The sequence below is a fragment of the Nycticebus coucang genome, chromosome X, assembly GCF_027406575.1.
Source record: "Nycticebus coucang isolate mNycCou1 chromosome X, mNycCou1.pri, whole genome shotgun sequence".
NCBI classification, from domain to species: domain Eukaryota; kingdom Metazoa; phylum Chordata; class Mammalia; order Primates; family Lorisidae; genus Nycticebus; species Nycticebus coucang.
The window spans coordinates 75,194,470-75,208,072 of NC_069804.1; the positions used below are offsets into that span (position 1 = coordinate 75,194,470).

The following is a 13,603-nucleotide window of genomic DNA, read 5'->3' on the forward strand; positions in this document are numbered from 1 at the left end:
TCATTCCATTGTGTATATATACCATTTTTCTTTATCCCGTCATCCACTGACGAACACTGAGCTTGACCTGATATTTTGGCTTTTGTGAATTATGCTGCAAAAAACATACAAGTGCAGGTATCTTTTTAATACAATGATTGCTTTTTAGATGCCCAGTACTGGGATTGGTAAATGGAATGGTTGTTCTTCCTTTAGGTCTTTCAAAAATCTCCGCGGTGTTTTCTATAAAGGTTGTACTAGTTTATACTCCCATTAACAGTATGTAAAAGTTCCCTTTGCTTACTATCCTTGCCAACATCTGTTATTTTTTGTCTATTAAATAACAGCTATTCTGTAAAATACAAGAACTGAGTCAGAGAACCGAAAGGAAGAAATCATTTCCAGCTCTAATTTGGGGAAATTCAAATAACTCATTCCACCTTCCTTTGCCTTCTAAATAGGGAAACAAGTTCCTCTTTCCATCCTACAAGAAATCTCACATAAAAACTGCTTAGGCTTACAACATTGAATTTTTGCAAGCAGCCACTGAATGAAAAAAGAGGGAAAGGAAAACAAAACGGAGGACTTTCTTCTTCTAGGAGGATATGAAAGTACTTTCTGATGACTCTGCCTTACGTTTTGCAATAAGCACCTCTGAGCAGGACAGAAAATGCCTAAATGATACTATTGTCTAAGAGAGGACCTTTCAGGCCTACCATATGGAAAGTAGTATACCTAGAAAAATAAAACCAAGAGACTGCAAGTCAGATATGACTCACGTAGAACAAATTCTACAGTGCAGAACACGATCAGTTTATTGGAATCACATGGATAACTGCTTTGGCAAGTGGCAAACTAGAAACTGAAGAGGCTTGTAAAGTCATGAGTGAATAATTGGACCATGACAAAAACATATATGTGGATTCTGGAAACCCCATTTGATAACATTTCTCAATAAGTCCATCCCATTACCTACCCACATTCAAGGCAGATCTTGTGGTTAAAGAAAAAAAGGGGGCGGTAATTGTCAACAGCTTACAACAAAAATCTCCCTCATCTCTAATTTCACATGAACAAGCCGCACAAAACAAATCTTCCAAAGAAAGCAACAGCAATGGAGAGAAATTGGCACAATTTTTCTCCAAATTCCTCCAATTGGGTATTCGTGTACTACTTCCAATGCTAACAAATAGACCCTGAAGTGCTTCCAACAAATAATTTGTAAACAGTGTAAATGCTTAAAAATCATGCACTAACACCCTCTCTGAAAGCCAGTGAAAAGGGGGAAAAACACATTGAAAAACTTTAATAATATAAACGATCTGATGACCAGCTTCCATTTTAAGAAATCTTCTGTATAAAAGATCAGTCTCTTCCAGGTGAGTAAACTATCATCTCTATGTGTTAAACTTGTCATTTTGTAGAGAGGGTCAAGTTTTAGAGGGCAGAAGAGAGAAATTAACTACTTACAGATAAATATTACATAGAATATGGGTATATTATTCTAACTTTCAGAAACAAATCTATTCCGTTTTTTATAAAAGGAATATTAGAAATTAATTCACAGGGCCAGGCGCGGTGGCTCACGCCTGTAATCCCAGCACTCTGGGAAGCCAAAGTAGATGGATTTCTTGAACTCAGGAGTTTGAGACCAGCATGAGCATGAGCAAAACCCTGTCTCTAAAAAAAGAGAGGCATCGTGGCAGGCACCTGTAGTCCCAGCTACTTGGGAGGCTGAGGCAAGAGAATCACTTGAGCCCAAGAGTCTAAAGTTGCTGTGAGCTATGACACCATGGCACTCACCCACAGTACAACTAAATGAAACCCTGTCTCAAAAAATAAAAATTAATTCATATTTCAAAATTTGCAACTTGAAAGAATCCTAGAGGAGAACCTTCTTAAAAGAAATGAATCCTGGCTCGGCACCTGTAGCACAGTGGTTACTGCGCCAGCCATATGCACCAAGGCTGGCAGGTTCGAACCCAGCCTGGGCCAGCTAAACAATAATGACAACTGCAACAAAAGAAAAAAAATAGCTGGGCGATGTGGTGGGCACCTGTAATCTCAGCTACTTGGGAGGCTGAGGCAAGAGAATCACTTAAGTCCAAGAGTTTGAGGTTGCTGTAAGCTGTGATGCCACGGCACTCTACCAAGGGTGACATAGTGAGACTCTGTCTCAAAAAAAAACAAATGAATCCATAACTTTGCATATTTTATTTGTACAATATGACAGACATTTGTAATGATAATTGGTCTGAAAGAGTTACAAGCACCCGCAGAAGGCCTTACATAATGAACATAGAGATGTTATACAACTGAGTGGTATCTGACCAAATGCAAACATATGCCACGGAAAACATACTGACTCATGCACATGACAGTGGTGGAATTGATAATTAGACAATAAATCTATGTATATTGTTTGCTGAGATGAAGTAATAGACACATCTCCAAAAATGGGGCAAAAACAAGAACTGACCTGCTTAGCACCTGGCTTCTGCTCCATAGGTGTCATGGTAAGCGTTTTGGTCTCTTTCTCATACTGGCAATAGTATTTCACCCAGGATATGCCCAAAGCCCCTAGAAAGACAGGCAAAAATAATCTGACAGAATATAAATATTTTAGCTGGATACTCAAACCATAAGATAGAAGCTCTTTACAGTTTTCTCCTCACATTCAAACTCTCCACCCAGCCTTACTCATGCCCTTTGTTCCAGCCTTACAAAGTCATCTGCACATAAAAAAATTATAACCTTCACAGACTGCTTTCCACATTTGCTCCTGGTTTGCTCCAAATCTAATCTCCCTACCATATTTCTGAATAAAAATACTATGAAGGCTCGGTGCCCGTAGCACAGTGGTTACAACACCGGCCACATACACCTAGACTGACATGTTCGAACCTGGCCTAGGTCAGCTAAACAAAAATGACATATGCAACAAAAAAATAGCTGGGCATTGTGGCAGGTGCCTGTAGTTCCAGCTATTTGGGAGGCTGAGAGAAGAGAATCGCTTAGAATTTGAGGTTGCTGTGAGCTGTGACGCCACCGCACTCTACTGAGGGTGACATAGTGAGGCTCTGTCTCAAAAAAAAAGAAGAAAAAAAATTACTATCAAATATCCCAGAAGCTGGATATTTCTGTCACCTGCTCCTACTTCCCTACAACATGTCCTATTTGATTGGTCATTGGATTCTAACCCCTTTATGTCCTACATGTCTCTTGTCCAGCTGTTTTCTCCTCTCCATCCATTTTAGCAGTAATTTTTAAAGACGTTAGTGCTCTCTTATGTATTTATTTATTTATTTATTTATTTATTTTGAGACGAAGTCTCACTTTGTCACCCTCGGTAGAGTGCCATGGCGTCACAACTCACAGCAACCTCAACTCTTGGGCTTAAGTGATACTCTTGCCTCAGCCTTTCAAGTAGCTGGACTGCAGGTGCCTGCCTTAACACCCATTTTTTTTTCTTTTCTTTTTTTTTTTTTTATAAAAATTAGGTCTCTCTCTGGCTTAGGCTGGTCTCGAACTCTTGAGCTCAAGCCTACCTTGGCCTCTCAGAGTGCTAAGATTACAGGCTGTCTTTTTTTTTAATGTTATAAGATTACTACAAATAGAATAAAAATTCACTATCTGTTCAATCATCCATTTCAGAGGCCTGTCTCCAGTTCTCTCACTTCTGATTAAACTTTTTCAGTCCAACCTCTATTCTTTTGTTAGAGGAATATTACTTAAATATATCACTATGTTTTTGTCATGGGCCAATTATTCATTCATGACTTTATAAGCCTCCTCAGTTTCATGCATGGCTTTCCACATATCTCCAAAATTCTTAGCCTGCCTACAATCCCGTGATAATTTAATGAAAATTTAACTTTCCAGCTTTGTCTTTTGTTCCTATGTTCTATCTTCCTTCTATGTTCCTAACTCAATACTTTCTGTACCTACATAAACAGGTATCTATATAATTCATATTCCAAACCAAAGACTTAATAATCACTCAATAGAAAAGTATTATTAATAATTATACCAGGAAAACAGGTATAAAGCAAAACTATTCTTGGCAAATCAGGATCCTACAAATAATCCATGTCTTTCCCACATCTGTACCTTTCCACATGTAGCGCTGTATGCCTAGAATTCCATTCCCCCTTTTCTTTACCTGTGAAATTCATACTCATCATTCAAGTTCTGGTTCAGTAACTAACTTCCTTAGAGAAGCCCTTCAAATATATGGCCAATTAAAGTGCTCCACACATTTCCTTTTAATGATTAATATGCTTCAATATCAGACTGTGAACTTATCCAGGACAAAAATCATAGTTGATTGACATTTACTTTTTTGTATCTCAAATTCATTCTACGATATCTGGCAGAAATGATGCTCTCTAAGCACATATTCAAAAGAACAGCAATATCATACTTATTTGAAAAATAGAAAAGGTAGCCAAAGCATTAGCAATGGTTCTCAACTAGAAGTAATTTTATCTTCCAGGGAAAATTATCAGTGAGTGGAGGACATTTTAGGTTTTCACACCTGGGGAATGCCATTAAAATGAAGTGAGGAGAGACCGGAGATGCTGATAAACAGACTATAATGCACAAGATCCACTACAAAACAAAGAATTATCCAGACAAAAATGTCAATAGCAATGAGATTGAAAAACTCAGCAATACCCAGTAAAAGAAATGAATAAGGGAAAAGGGAGAGACCTTCTGTGAAAACAATGAAAAGTTAATTGGCCTAAGGGGCGAGAAGCATGATAATTTCACTGCTGAAATGACATTCTTTGTGAACTACAGTGATTTTTGCCACTATTAACATATGAGTCTGTATCTTCTGCTGATTCCCCAGGCAGTATAATCCTTAGCAGGAACTATAATCTCAGGATTTGTGAGTAAAAGGCCATACTACAAAAAGGAAATCAAATAGCACATACAGGTTTGCATATTGTTAATCAAGAGGTAAGAAAGGTTGAATTGTTTGCAACATTCAGTGACTGAATGAGTTAATTCATTTTCTTTGTTTAGCAGTGAACAACAAATACTGCCCTAGTATTTGTTGAAATCAAATACTGAAATCAATATATAGTCAGCAAGTGCTTTAACAACAACCAGGTGATCCTAAATCAGTGGATGGAATAGGATATAGTGGTAGGAGCATGGGTTTTGGCATGTTATAGACCTGAATTAAACCTTAAGCCTGCAACCTTCTCAGTGAGTGAATTTCAAATGATGAACCTTGGGAACCTCATGAACTCATGTATAAAACAAATGGTTTCAAAGATTATATGAGACAGTGTTTTTAAATTACTTAGCATCATGCCTGGTACGCAGTATTTTTATACCTCCTTTTGTCTACCTCTCTTTTGCTCCAGTAAAGAAGGAATGAGAAAGATTAACAGTTAACAATCCCCATTTTTCATCTCAGCAAAACCTTAGGTCAACTCACTCCAGAGCATTTGTAATACAAATCCTTAAGTTTCCCTCAATTTCTCCTTCCTTTTCTATTCACTATTTGTAGCCAGTGCTCCAAGAAGTTATAGCTATCAGACGTTCATTACTAGTAACACTATAGATGCCCAGAATTCAGGTCAAGTGATAGTAAGTACCAGGCTACTGAAACCCAGTGGATACCATTGTGTCCCCATACACACATTTTTCTTGTGTATATAAATAGCCTTCAATGGTAGGCTGGCCTGGAAGTTTGCATGTCTGGGGAGCTTCTTTCATCCGTTTCTTAAGTTCTTCCATCTCTTCCCGGGTACTGGAGAAATGATTCCTTGTCTGTCAAAAGACCATCATCAAAATCACAATCATCATCCACCATCATCATAAAGTATTATTGATCAGAGAGAGACTTAGTACAGTTTTTTATACTTACAGTATGTACTGCAACAAGGCAAAAAATAAATGAATAGCGTAGTGACAAAAAAAATTAAACAAATTAATAGCACTAAAAACTAGAAGGGAAACAAATATAATTAGTAATAAACTCATGAAACCACAACTGAGAGACTTTTTTCTAATGGGATTCATATGGTGTTGATTAAATAAGTACTCTTAAAATTATGATCACCCAGACTGACTTCATCTTTACAACAAGGGAAATGGTAGAGAAATCTCGTTACCAAAAGATAATATTATCATGGCAACTCCTAAGTTGTGTCTCAAATACAGTTAATGCCTAGATGACACTGAATCAAATTGTGGCCATAAAAATAGATTATAGGGTATTTTCTTTAAAGAAAGCCCAATAAAGTTATGTTTTCATACTCACAAACAAAAAAATACTAATGGTGAGAAGAAATCTATTTAAAGCTATACAATGGAAACACAAGGCAAGACATAGATGTGAAAATGATGAGAGATGTTTTTAATCATTAGTCTAAAATCTATCACGTAATATCAGTGAATAAGGTGTTCTGTGCTGCTCAATTTGGTTGACTCATGCTGTAATTTTCTTGTAAATGAATCAGCCATATATATATACATAAAAGGTTTGTTGTTAAACTCATATGTGTCAAGTTATATATAACAGAAGATTCAAGTGATTAACTTGGTTGTAGGAATATTTTGCAAAGCAATGGAGAATAGAGATGCTCATGTTTGGTGAAGCACAGTACCCAGAAAGGAGGATAATATATCTCAAGAAAAAAAATTAAAAACTATAAGTCACAATCCTCCTAAACATTCAAGTGAGGCTGATTTCCACTATAATTTAACAAAATTTTCATCTAAAACCACATCTATAAATGTCACACAATATAATAACCAATTCAAAGTCACCAACTCAGTGATGTCTTCTCTGATAGTACCGGGCAGCCAATTATTCAATTCTCTATGAATTTTAAAAAATATTTGTCTTGACTCTACTGTACTACTTATCATAATGGATTGAGATTTATTTCAATTTATGTCTGTGCTCCAAAAAGCAGTATATGCCTTTATGAAAAAGAAAAAGTTACATGTATCATAATGCTATGTCCAATGCCTTTTACAATGCCTGAAACACAGTAAATATTCATGGTACCCATAAACATTTGTAAAACATGGGTTAAATAACTGAATGAGTAAAAGACTTTAGGGCTGTTTATATGGCTGACTATAAAAACAAGCATGAGAAAGAAGGTAGAAAAAACCATTACAAATAATGTATTTAATTCACATAATAAGTAAAAAAAAGAGAGGGTGAAATGGACATTTATAATAAAATCTATAGTGAGAGTGTCTTGACTAGGGAAGGAACTTGATACCTGTGCTTAAAGAAGCCTGCAGTTGGGTTCTAATGTGGGAAAGATCAAACAAATTAGAAACAGTAGCCAATGACAAAAACAGGGAAGAGATGAAATTGGAAGAGCAAGAACAATCCAGTATACTAAAATATCTGTGACCAATACCACTATATCCAGACAAATTGGACAGACTGCATTAACCTAGAATTACAAGGTAAAGGAAACTGGGGCTGAAAGTCAATTGGAATAAACAACCACATATAAACTCACATTCTGCAAACTAAGCTGGAGCTGCTGTTTGTATGGAAGGAAATCCTGTGTGAGCTCCACAGTCAAGCTATTAGAAATGAAGAGGCTATGAAGAAAGGCCAAGACCTAGGGAGAACAAGTAGAAATAACTTTATCACTAGCAAATTCTAATTAACCCAATAAAATAGCCATAAACTCAGAAAAGAAACTCCACAAAGTTTACCCAATATAATGTTAAATATAGTAATGGAAACACAAACACCCCTACACATACCTATTGTCATACTAGGTTAAAAAATTGCCCTGGAACCATTTTCAGAAAATAAAAACTATTTATTGTTTTTGATTGTATTCTATGTGTTTATGAATAAACAAATTTATTCATCCAGAACTTCTTCATGTATCACACAAAGCCATTCATCATTTGCAAAGTGTGGGAATGGACTGTGTCTTTTCTATATCTATCCTCAGAACTGGCATATAATAAAGTCCTCAATAAATACATGATGAATGAATGGATAAGTAAATAGATAAATTAATGAAGTCAAATTCTCTACCTTAATGAAAAGTGCCATAATATTAATAGGCCAAAACACCCTGACCCAATATTCAAATTCAAAAAAGTTTCATGGGGCTTTGAAAGGCGCACAAATGATTGATAATATATTTATTAAATGTTTAAAATGTTCAAGCCAATATCAAGTACATATAAATAAAGAGAAAAGAATATATGATTTGCAGTTATCAAATTATAAGTATATAATGTTCTATACTGGCTAAGTAATAGGTAAAAATTGTTCTCAAAATCGTTCTCTTTAGAAAGCAAATAGGTAACCAAATAAGAATAGGCATACACACACTAAATAAATATTTATGTACAAACTATATACTTAGTGTGTATATATATATATATATATATAATATAACACACATAAAACTATATAATATATACATTCATGAGCGTATGTAGAGATATGTGAATAATGCTAATACATCATTTTTCTCACCACAGCTTCTCCATTGTAAGAAATGACCCACTCAGTTATTAAAGCCAGAAACTAAAGATGCATCCCTAATTTCTCTTCCATTCATATCTGTTATGATGAATGGAGGAGAATGGAGGCAGACCTAAACAGGTCTGCCTCTAAAATACTATGTATATCTCTAATACAAGTTTAACTTTTCCCACTACGACTACCTGAACGTAATCCAACATTTCCTCTTGTCTAGACACTGTACTAGCCTCCTAACTGGTTTCCTCCTTTCCACTCTCAGCCCCTTCCCAGCAATTCTCCACACAGCAAAATCAGCCCAGGTCGTATGTGTGTGGTCTCCACACACCAAAATCAGCCCTGTTTAATACCATACAGTGGTTTTCAACTGTATGTCAACTAAAATACTATACCCCTTACTAAGCCTATACTTTCTATACCTTCCAATCAGACATTATCTCCTGTAACTCTTCTTTTCTCTTACCAGTATCTAAAGATACTAAAATTTTAATTCCTCAAGTACATCATTCAATCTTACATGTCTTTCTATGTACATGGTACGTTATTTCCTCACTATTCCCCATAGCTGCAACTTCTCTTACTTTAGACCTCATCTTCAGTGGTTCATACAGAGGTCCTCCTTGAATAACTTGATTTAAATTAGTCACCCATTTTTGCTGTAATATTTCGTCCTTTTTGGTTTTCTTTATAGCTCTCATCACAATTTTCTATTATTTTACTTACACAAATTCTTCTTTCCCTCTAATCCATGTGAATATAGTCTTGATAAAAAGAAAAACTAAGTCTTTCTTGTTCACTATAAAATATAGATTTCTTTGCATATATATATGACATATACACAAATGAAAAGACAGACACACATGGACACAGATATACATGCTCATTTACATTATATAAATACACACATGTGTACACACATGCATACATACAAGTACACATGCACACACATATAAAGATAGACACAGAGAATTTGGAAGTGAAAGTGATACAATATTAACAGTGACTGACTCTGAATTAAAGGATTTGTTATGTTTCTTTAGTTTATCCTATGACCTTTTTCTTTTTCTGTAATGACTATGTTTATAAAAAAAAGAAAGTTATTGAAATTCAATATATTTATAAAATAAAGGAAAATCAGCAATTATAATAAAATAAGCTTAGTGGGTAGGGTACCAGCCACATACACCAAGGCTGCTAGGTTCGAACCTGGCCCAGACCTCCTAAAGAACAATGACAACTGCAACAAAAAAATAGCCAGGAATTGTGGCAGGCGCCTGTACTCCTAGCTATTTGGGAGGCTGTGGTAAGAAAATCACTTAAGCCCAAGAGTTTGAGGGTGCTATGAGCTGTGACACCATGGCACTCTACTGAGGGCAACATAGTAAGACTGGCTCGGCGCCCGTAGCACAGTGGTTACAGCACCAGCCACATAAAGCAAAGTTCACAGGTTCAAACCCAGCCCAGGACAGCTACCCAACAATGACAACTGCAACAAAGAACAGCCAGGCATGTGCTCACTTCGGCAGCACATATACTAAAATTGGAACAATACAGAGAAGATTAGCATGACCCCTGCACAAGGATGACATGCAAATTTGTGAAGTATTCCATATTAAAAAAAAAGAAGAAGAAAAACAGCCAGGCATTATGGCAAACTCCTATAGTCCCAGCAACTTGGGAGGCTGAGGCAAGAGAATCACTTGAGTCCAAGACTTTGAGGTTGCTGTGAGTTGTGACACCATGGCACTCTACCAATGGTGACAAAGTGAGACTCTGTCTCCAAAAAAAAATAAAATAAAATAAACATAGCAAGACTCTCTAAAAAAATAATAGAGACAAATAGGATAGGGGAGAAAGGGAAGGAATATTAGTGAGAGAGCAAAAAATACTTAAGTCACTGTAACCATATTCTTGACATTTATTATTAAACATTAATTATTCTTCACATTTTTTGAGAAACAAATTCCATGATCAAGTTTTCACACATTTGTAGACATTTGCTAAACAACCTTACAACATTCATCAATAGAGAAAACTTACAGGTTCCACAATATTGAACTTCTTGGACTCCTGAACTTCCTGAATTTGATAAACATAATCAAGAGAGGACTCAAAGAAATTATGCCTCTCCTTGTCCACCTGAAGGTCTGCCTAAAGAGGAAAGGCAAGAAATGTCACAGATTGGCATAGTCATTTGTAAAGTCAGTGCTTATGGACTCAACAAAATGCTATAGTTAGAGGAGCAATTAGCCATCAACGAGTGATGTTGTCTTTATTCATTCATTTATTTATTTATTTATTTTGAAACAGTTTCACTATGTCACCTCGGTAGAATGTCATGACGTCACAGCTTACAGCGACCTTAAACTCTTGGGCTTAAGTGATTCTCTTGCCTCTGGCTCCCAAATAGCTAGGGCTACAGGCACCTGCCATAACACCCGGCTATTTTTATTTTTGTTGTTGTTGCAGTTGTCATTGTTGTTTAGCAGGCCTTGGCTGGGTTCAAAACCACCTGCCTCAGTGTATGTGGCCAGTGCCCTAAACACTGAGCAACTGGCTTTATTTTATGGATAGATAAAGCCATTGCCTTTATTTTATAGATAGAGAACATGAAACCAGGAGACAAAAAGTAGATTCTAGTTTTGGTCAAACATGAAAGAAGCTTAGAAGTCATAACACAAGACCCATCCTGACAACTAGAAAAATGGTGAACAAATAGAAAATCAACATCTCTTCTTAGATCCAATGGAGAATTCAAGATGAATGAAAAGTTGTTGCTTCAAAAACTAAAAAGTAAATATAGAGAACCAGAGCTTATAAGAGTGGAAGCCTGGGAACAGAGTAAGATACTATGGCCAGAACTAGTGAAATTAAAAGTAAAAGAAATGAAAGTCTCAGAACTTATTTAAGAAGGCCTAAGAAAATTTAGAGAAAAAGAATAATACAATAAGAAATTGAAGCCTCTGACTGCAACAGTAACAGTAAACTAAGCACAGCAAAGCCCCCTAGCCACAACAAACACAAAAAGTTCACATTAAAGACATATTTATTTCAGTTCTTTTTACTTAAACATCATCCCTGACTTTCACCAAGAAAGTACAAGGCATACTAAAAGGAAAAAATCAGTCTGAAGTGAAAGGACAAGTATAAGAACCAAATTTACATAAGCCAAAGATTGTGGAATTTTAACACTCAAAATTTAAAAGGGTTCCAATGGAAAAAGAAGACAAAATGTAAGAACTCATGTATAATATTAGCAAATATATGAATACTCAAAGAATCTAGAGAAAATGTTAAATATCAAAAACACTAGAGCCAAACTGGAGAATATCCTAAATCATCAATAGATTGGACACAGCTGAGGAAAGAATTAGAGACCTTGAAGATAGGTCCACAGAAACTTTGAAAACTGAAATAGAAATAAAAAGAATTATTGGACAATTACAAAAAGTGTTAACATATGCATACTTGGAATATCAGAAGGAAACAAAAAATAGCAATAAACGAAAGACATATTTGAACTAATAATGTCTGGCAATTTTCCAAATTAAAATACAGATACCAAACCACAGATACAGAAAGCTCAAAGGAAACCAATTCAGATAAATAACCAAAAAATTCCATGTAGTTATAATGAAACTGAGAAAATCAAAGACTACAAAAAATCACCAGGCGTAGTGGCCCACAACTATAATCCTAGCACTCTGGGAGGCTGAGTAGGGTGGACTGTCTGAGCTCAGGAGTTCCAGACCAACCTGAGGAAGAACAAGACCCTATCTCTACTAAAAATAGAAAAAACTAGCCAGGCATTGTGGTGCATGTGTGCAGTCCCAGCTACTCGGGAAGCTGAGGCAGGAAGTTTGCTTGAGCCAGGAATTTGAGGTTACTGTGAGCTATAAAGCTATGGCACTCTACCCAGGGCAAAGAGTCAGACTCTTGTTTCAAAACTAATAATAATAATAATGATAATAATAATAAATAACAAAGACTAGACAAAATCATAAGAGAATCTACATGAAAAAAAGCAAGGTGAACAATTATATCATGGAACTGCAAACTAATACAACTTTTTTGGAAGCACGTGTGGAGACTCCTCAAAGAACTCAAATTAGATCTCCCATTTGATCCTGCAATCCCATTACTAGACATCTTCTCAGAAGAAAAAAAATCATTTTATCACATGTGCACTAGACTGTTGACCACAATTCAATTTAAAATCACTGAAATGTGAAAACAACCTAAATGCCCACCAACCCAGGAATGGATTAACAAGCTGTGGTATATGTATACCATGGAATACTATTCAGTCATTAAAAAGATGGGGACTTTATAACTTTTGTATTAACCTAGATGGAGTTGGAACACATTCTTATTAGTAAACTTTCACAAGAATAGAAAAGCAAGAATCCAATGTACTGAATTCTAAAATAAAACCAGTAGATGATCTATGATATACCCACATAAGAGAAAACCTCAAATCAATTTAAGAGGGGAGGCAGGAGAATGAGAGAGAGAGGAAAGGATAGGTAGGAAGGAGGGGGATGGTGATATGGAGGCAATGGAAGGGTGATTGGCACACCTCTTGGAAGTGGAACACAATTATTAAAAGGACTTTACCTAACAAATACAAACATTGTAATCTAATTCTTTGTTCCCTAAACTAATCTGAAATAATAAAAAAAGAACTATAACAGACTTCTCTTAAGAAACTATGCAAGAGGCAGACCAGGTGGCTCATGCCTGTAATCATAGCACTCTGGGAGGCTGAGGCAGGTGGATTGTTTGCAGTCAGGAGTTCAAGATCAGCCTGAACAAGAGCAAGACCCTGTATATACTAAAAACAGAAAAACTAGCTAGGTGTTGTGGTGGGTGCCTGTAGTCCCAGCTACTTGGGAAGACTGAGGCAAGAGGATCATTTGAGCCTAACAGTTTGAGATTGCTATGAGCTATGACACCACAGCACTCTATCTAGGGCAACAGAGTGAGACTCCATCTCACAAAAAGAAAAAAAAAAAAAGAAACCATGAAAGAAGAAGTGAGTAGAATAAAAAATTCATGTGTTAAAAGAAATAAAAGCAACCAATGTAGAATTATGTATAATGCAAAATAATGCTTCAAAAGTTTTCT

General features: G+C 35.9%; 1 protein-coding gene and 1 non-coding gene across 3 annotated transcripts in view; one reads left to right on the forward strand and one right to left on the reverse strand.

The window, feature by feature from the left end:
- OPHN1 (oligophrenin 1) overlaps nucleotides 1–13,603 on the reverse strand; it is a 721,258-nt gene that overhangs the window by 257,381 nt on the left and 450,274 nt on the right. For both annotated transcript variants that reach the window (XM_053579945.1, XM_053579942.1), the window contains exons 7-10: nucleotides 10,517–10,627; nucleotides 7,485–7,589; nucleotides 5,637–5,766; nucleotides 2,459–2,559 (exon numbers count right to left, since the gene is read on the reverse strand). In XM_053579945.1, the coding sequence (XP_053435920.1) occupies nucleotides 2,459–2,559; nucleotides 5,637–5,766; nucleotides 7,485–7,589; nucleotides 10,517–10,627 (447 nt within the window). The remainder of the gene's footprint in view (nucleotides 1–2,458; nucleotides 2,560–5,636; nucleotides 5,767–7,484; nucleotides 7,590–10,516; nucleotides 10,628–13,603) is intronic.
- On the forward strand, nucleotides 9,987–10,093 carry LOC128578660 (U6 spliceosomal RNA). The gene has a single exon (XR_008377799.1). It is a non-coding gene; the product is annotated as a U6 spliceosomal RNA (small nuclear RNA).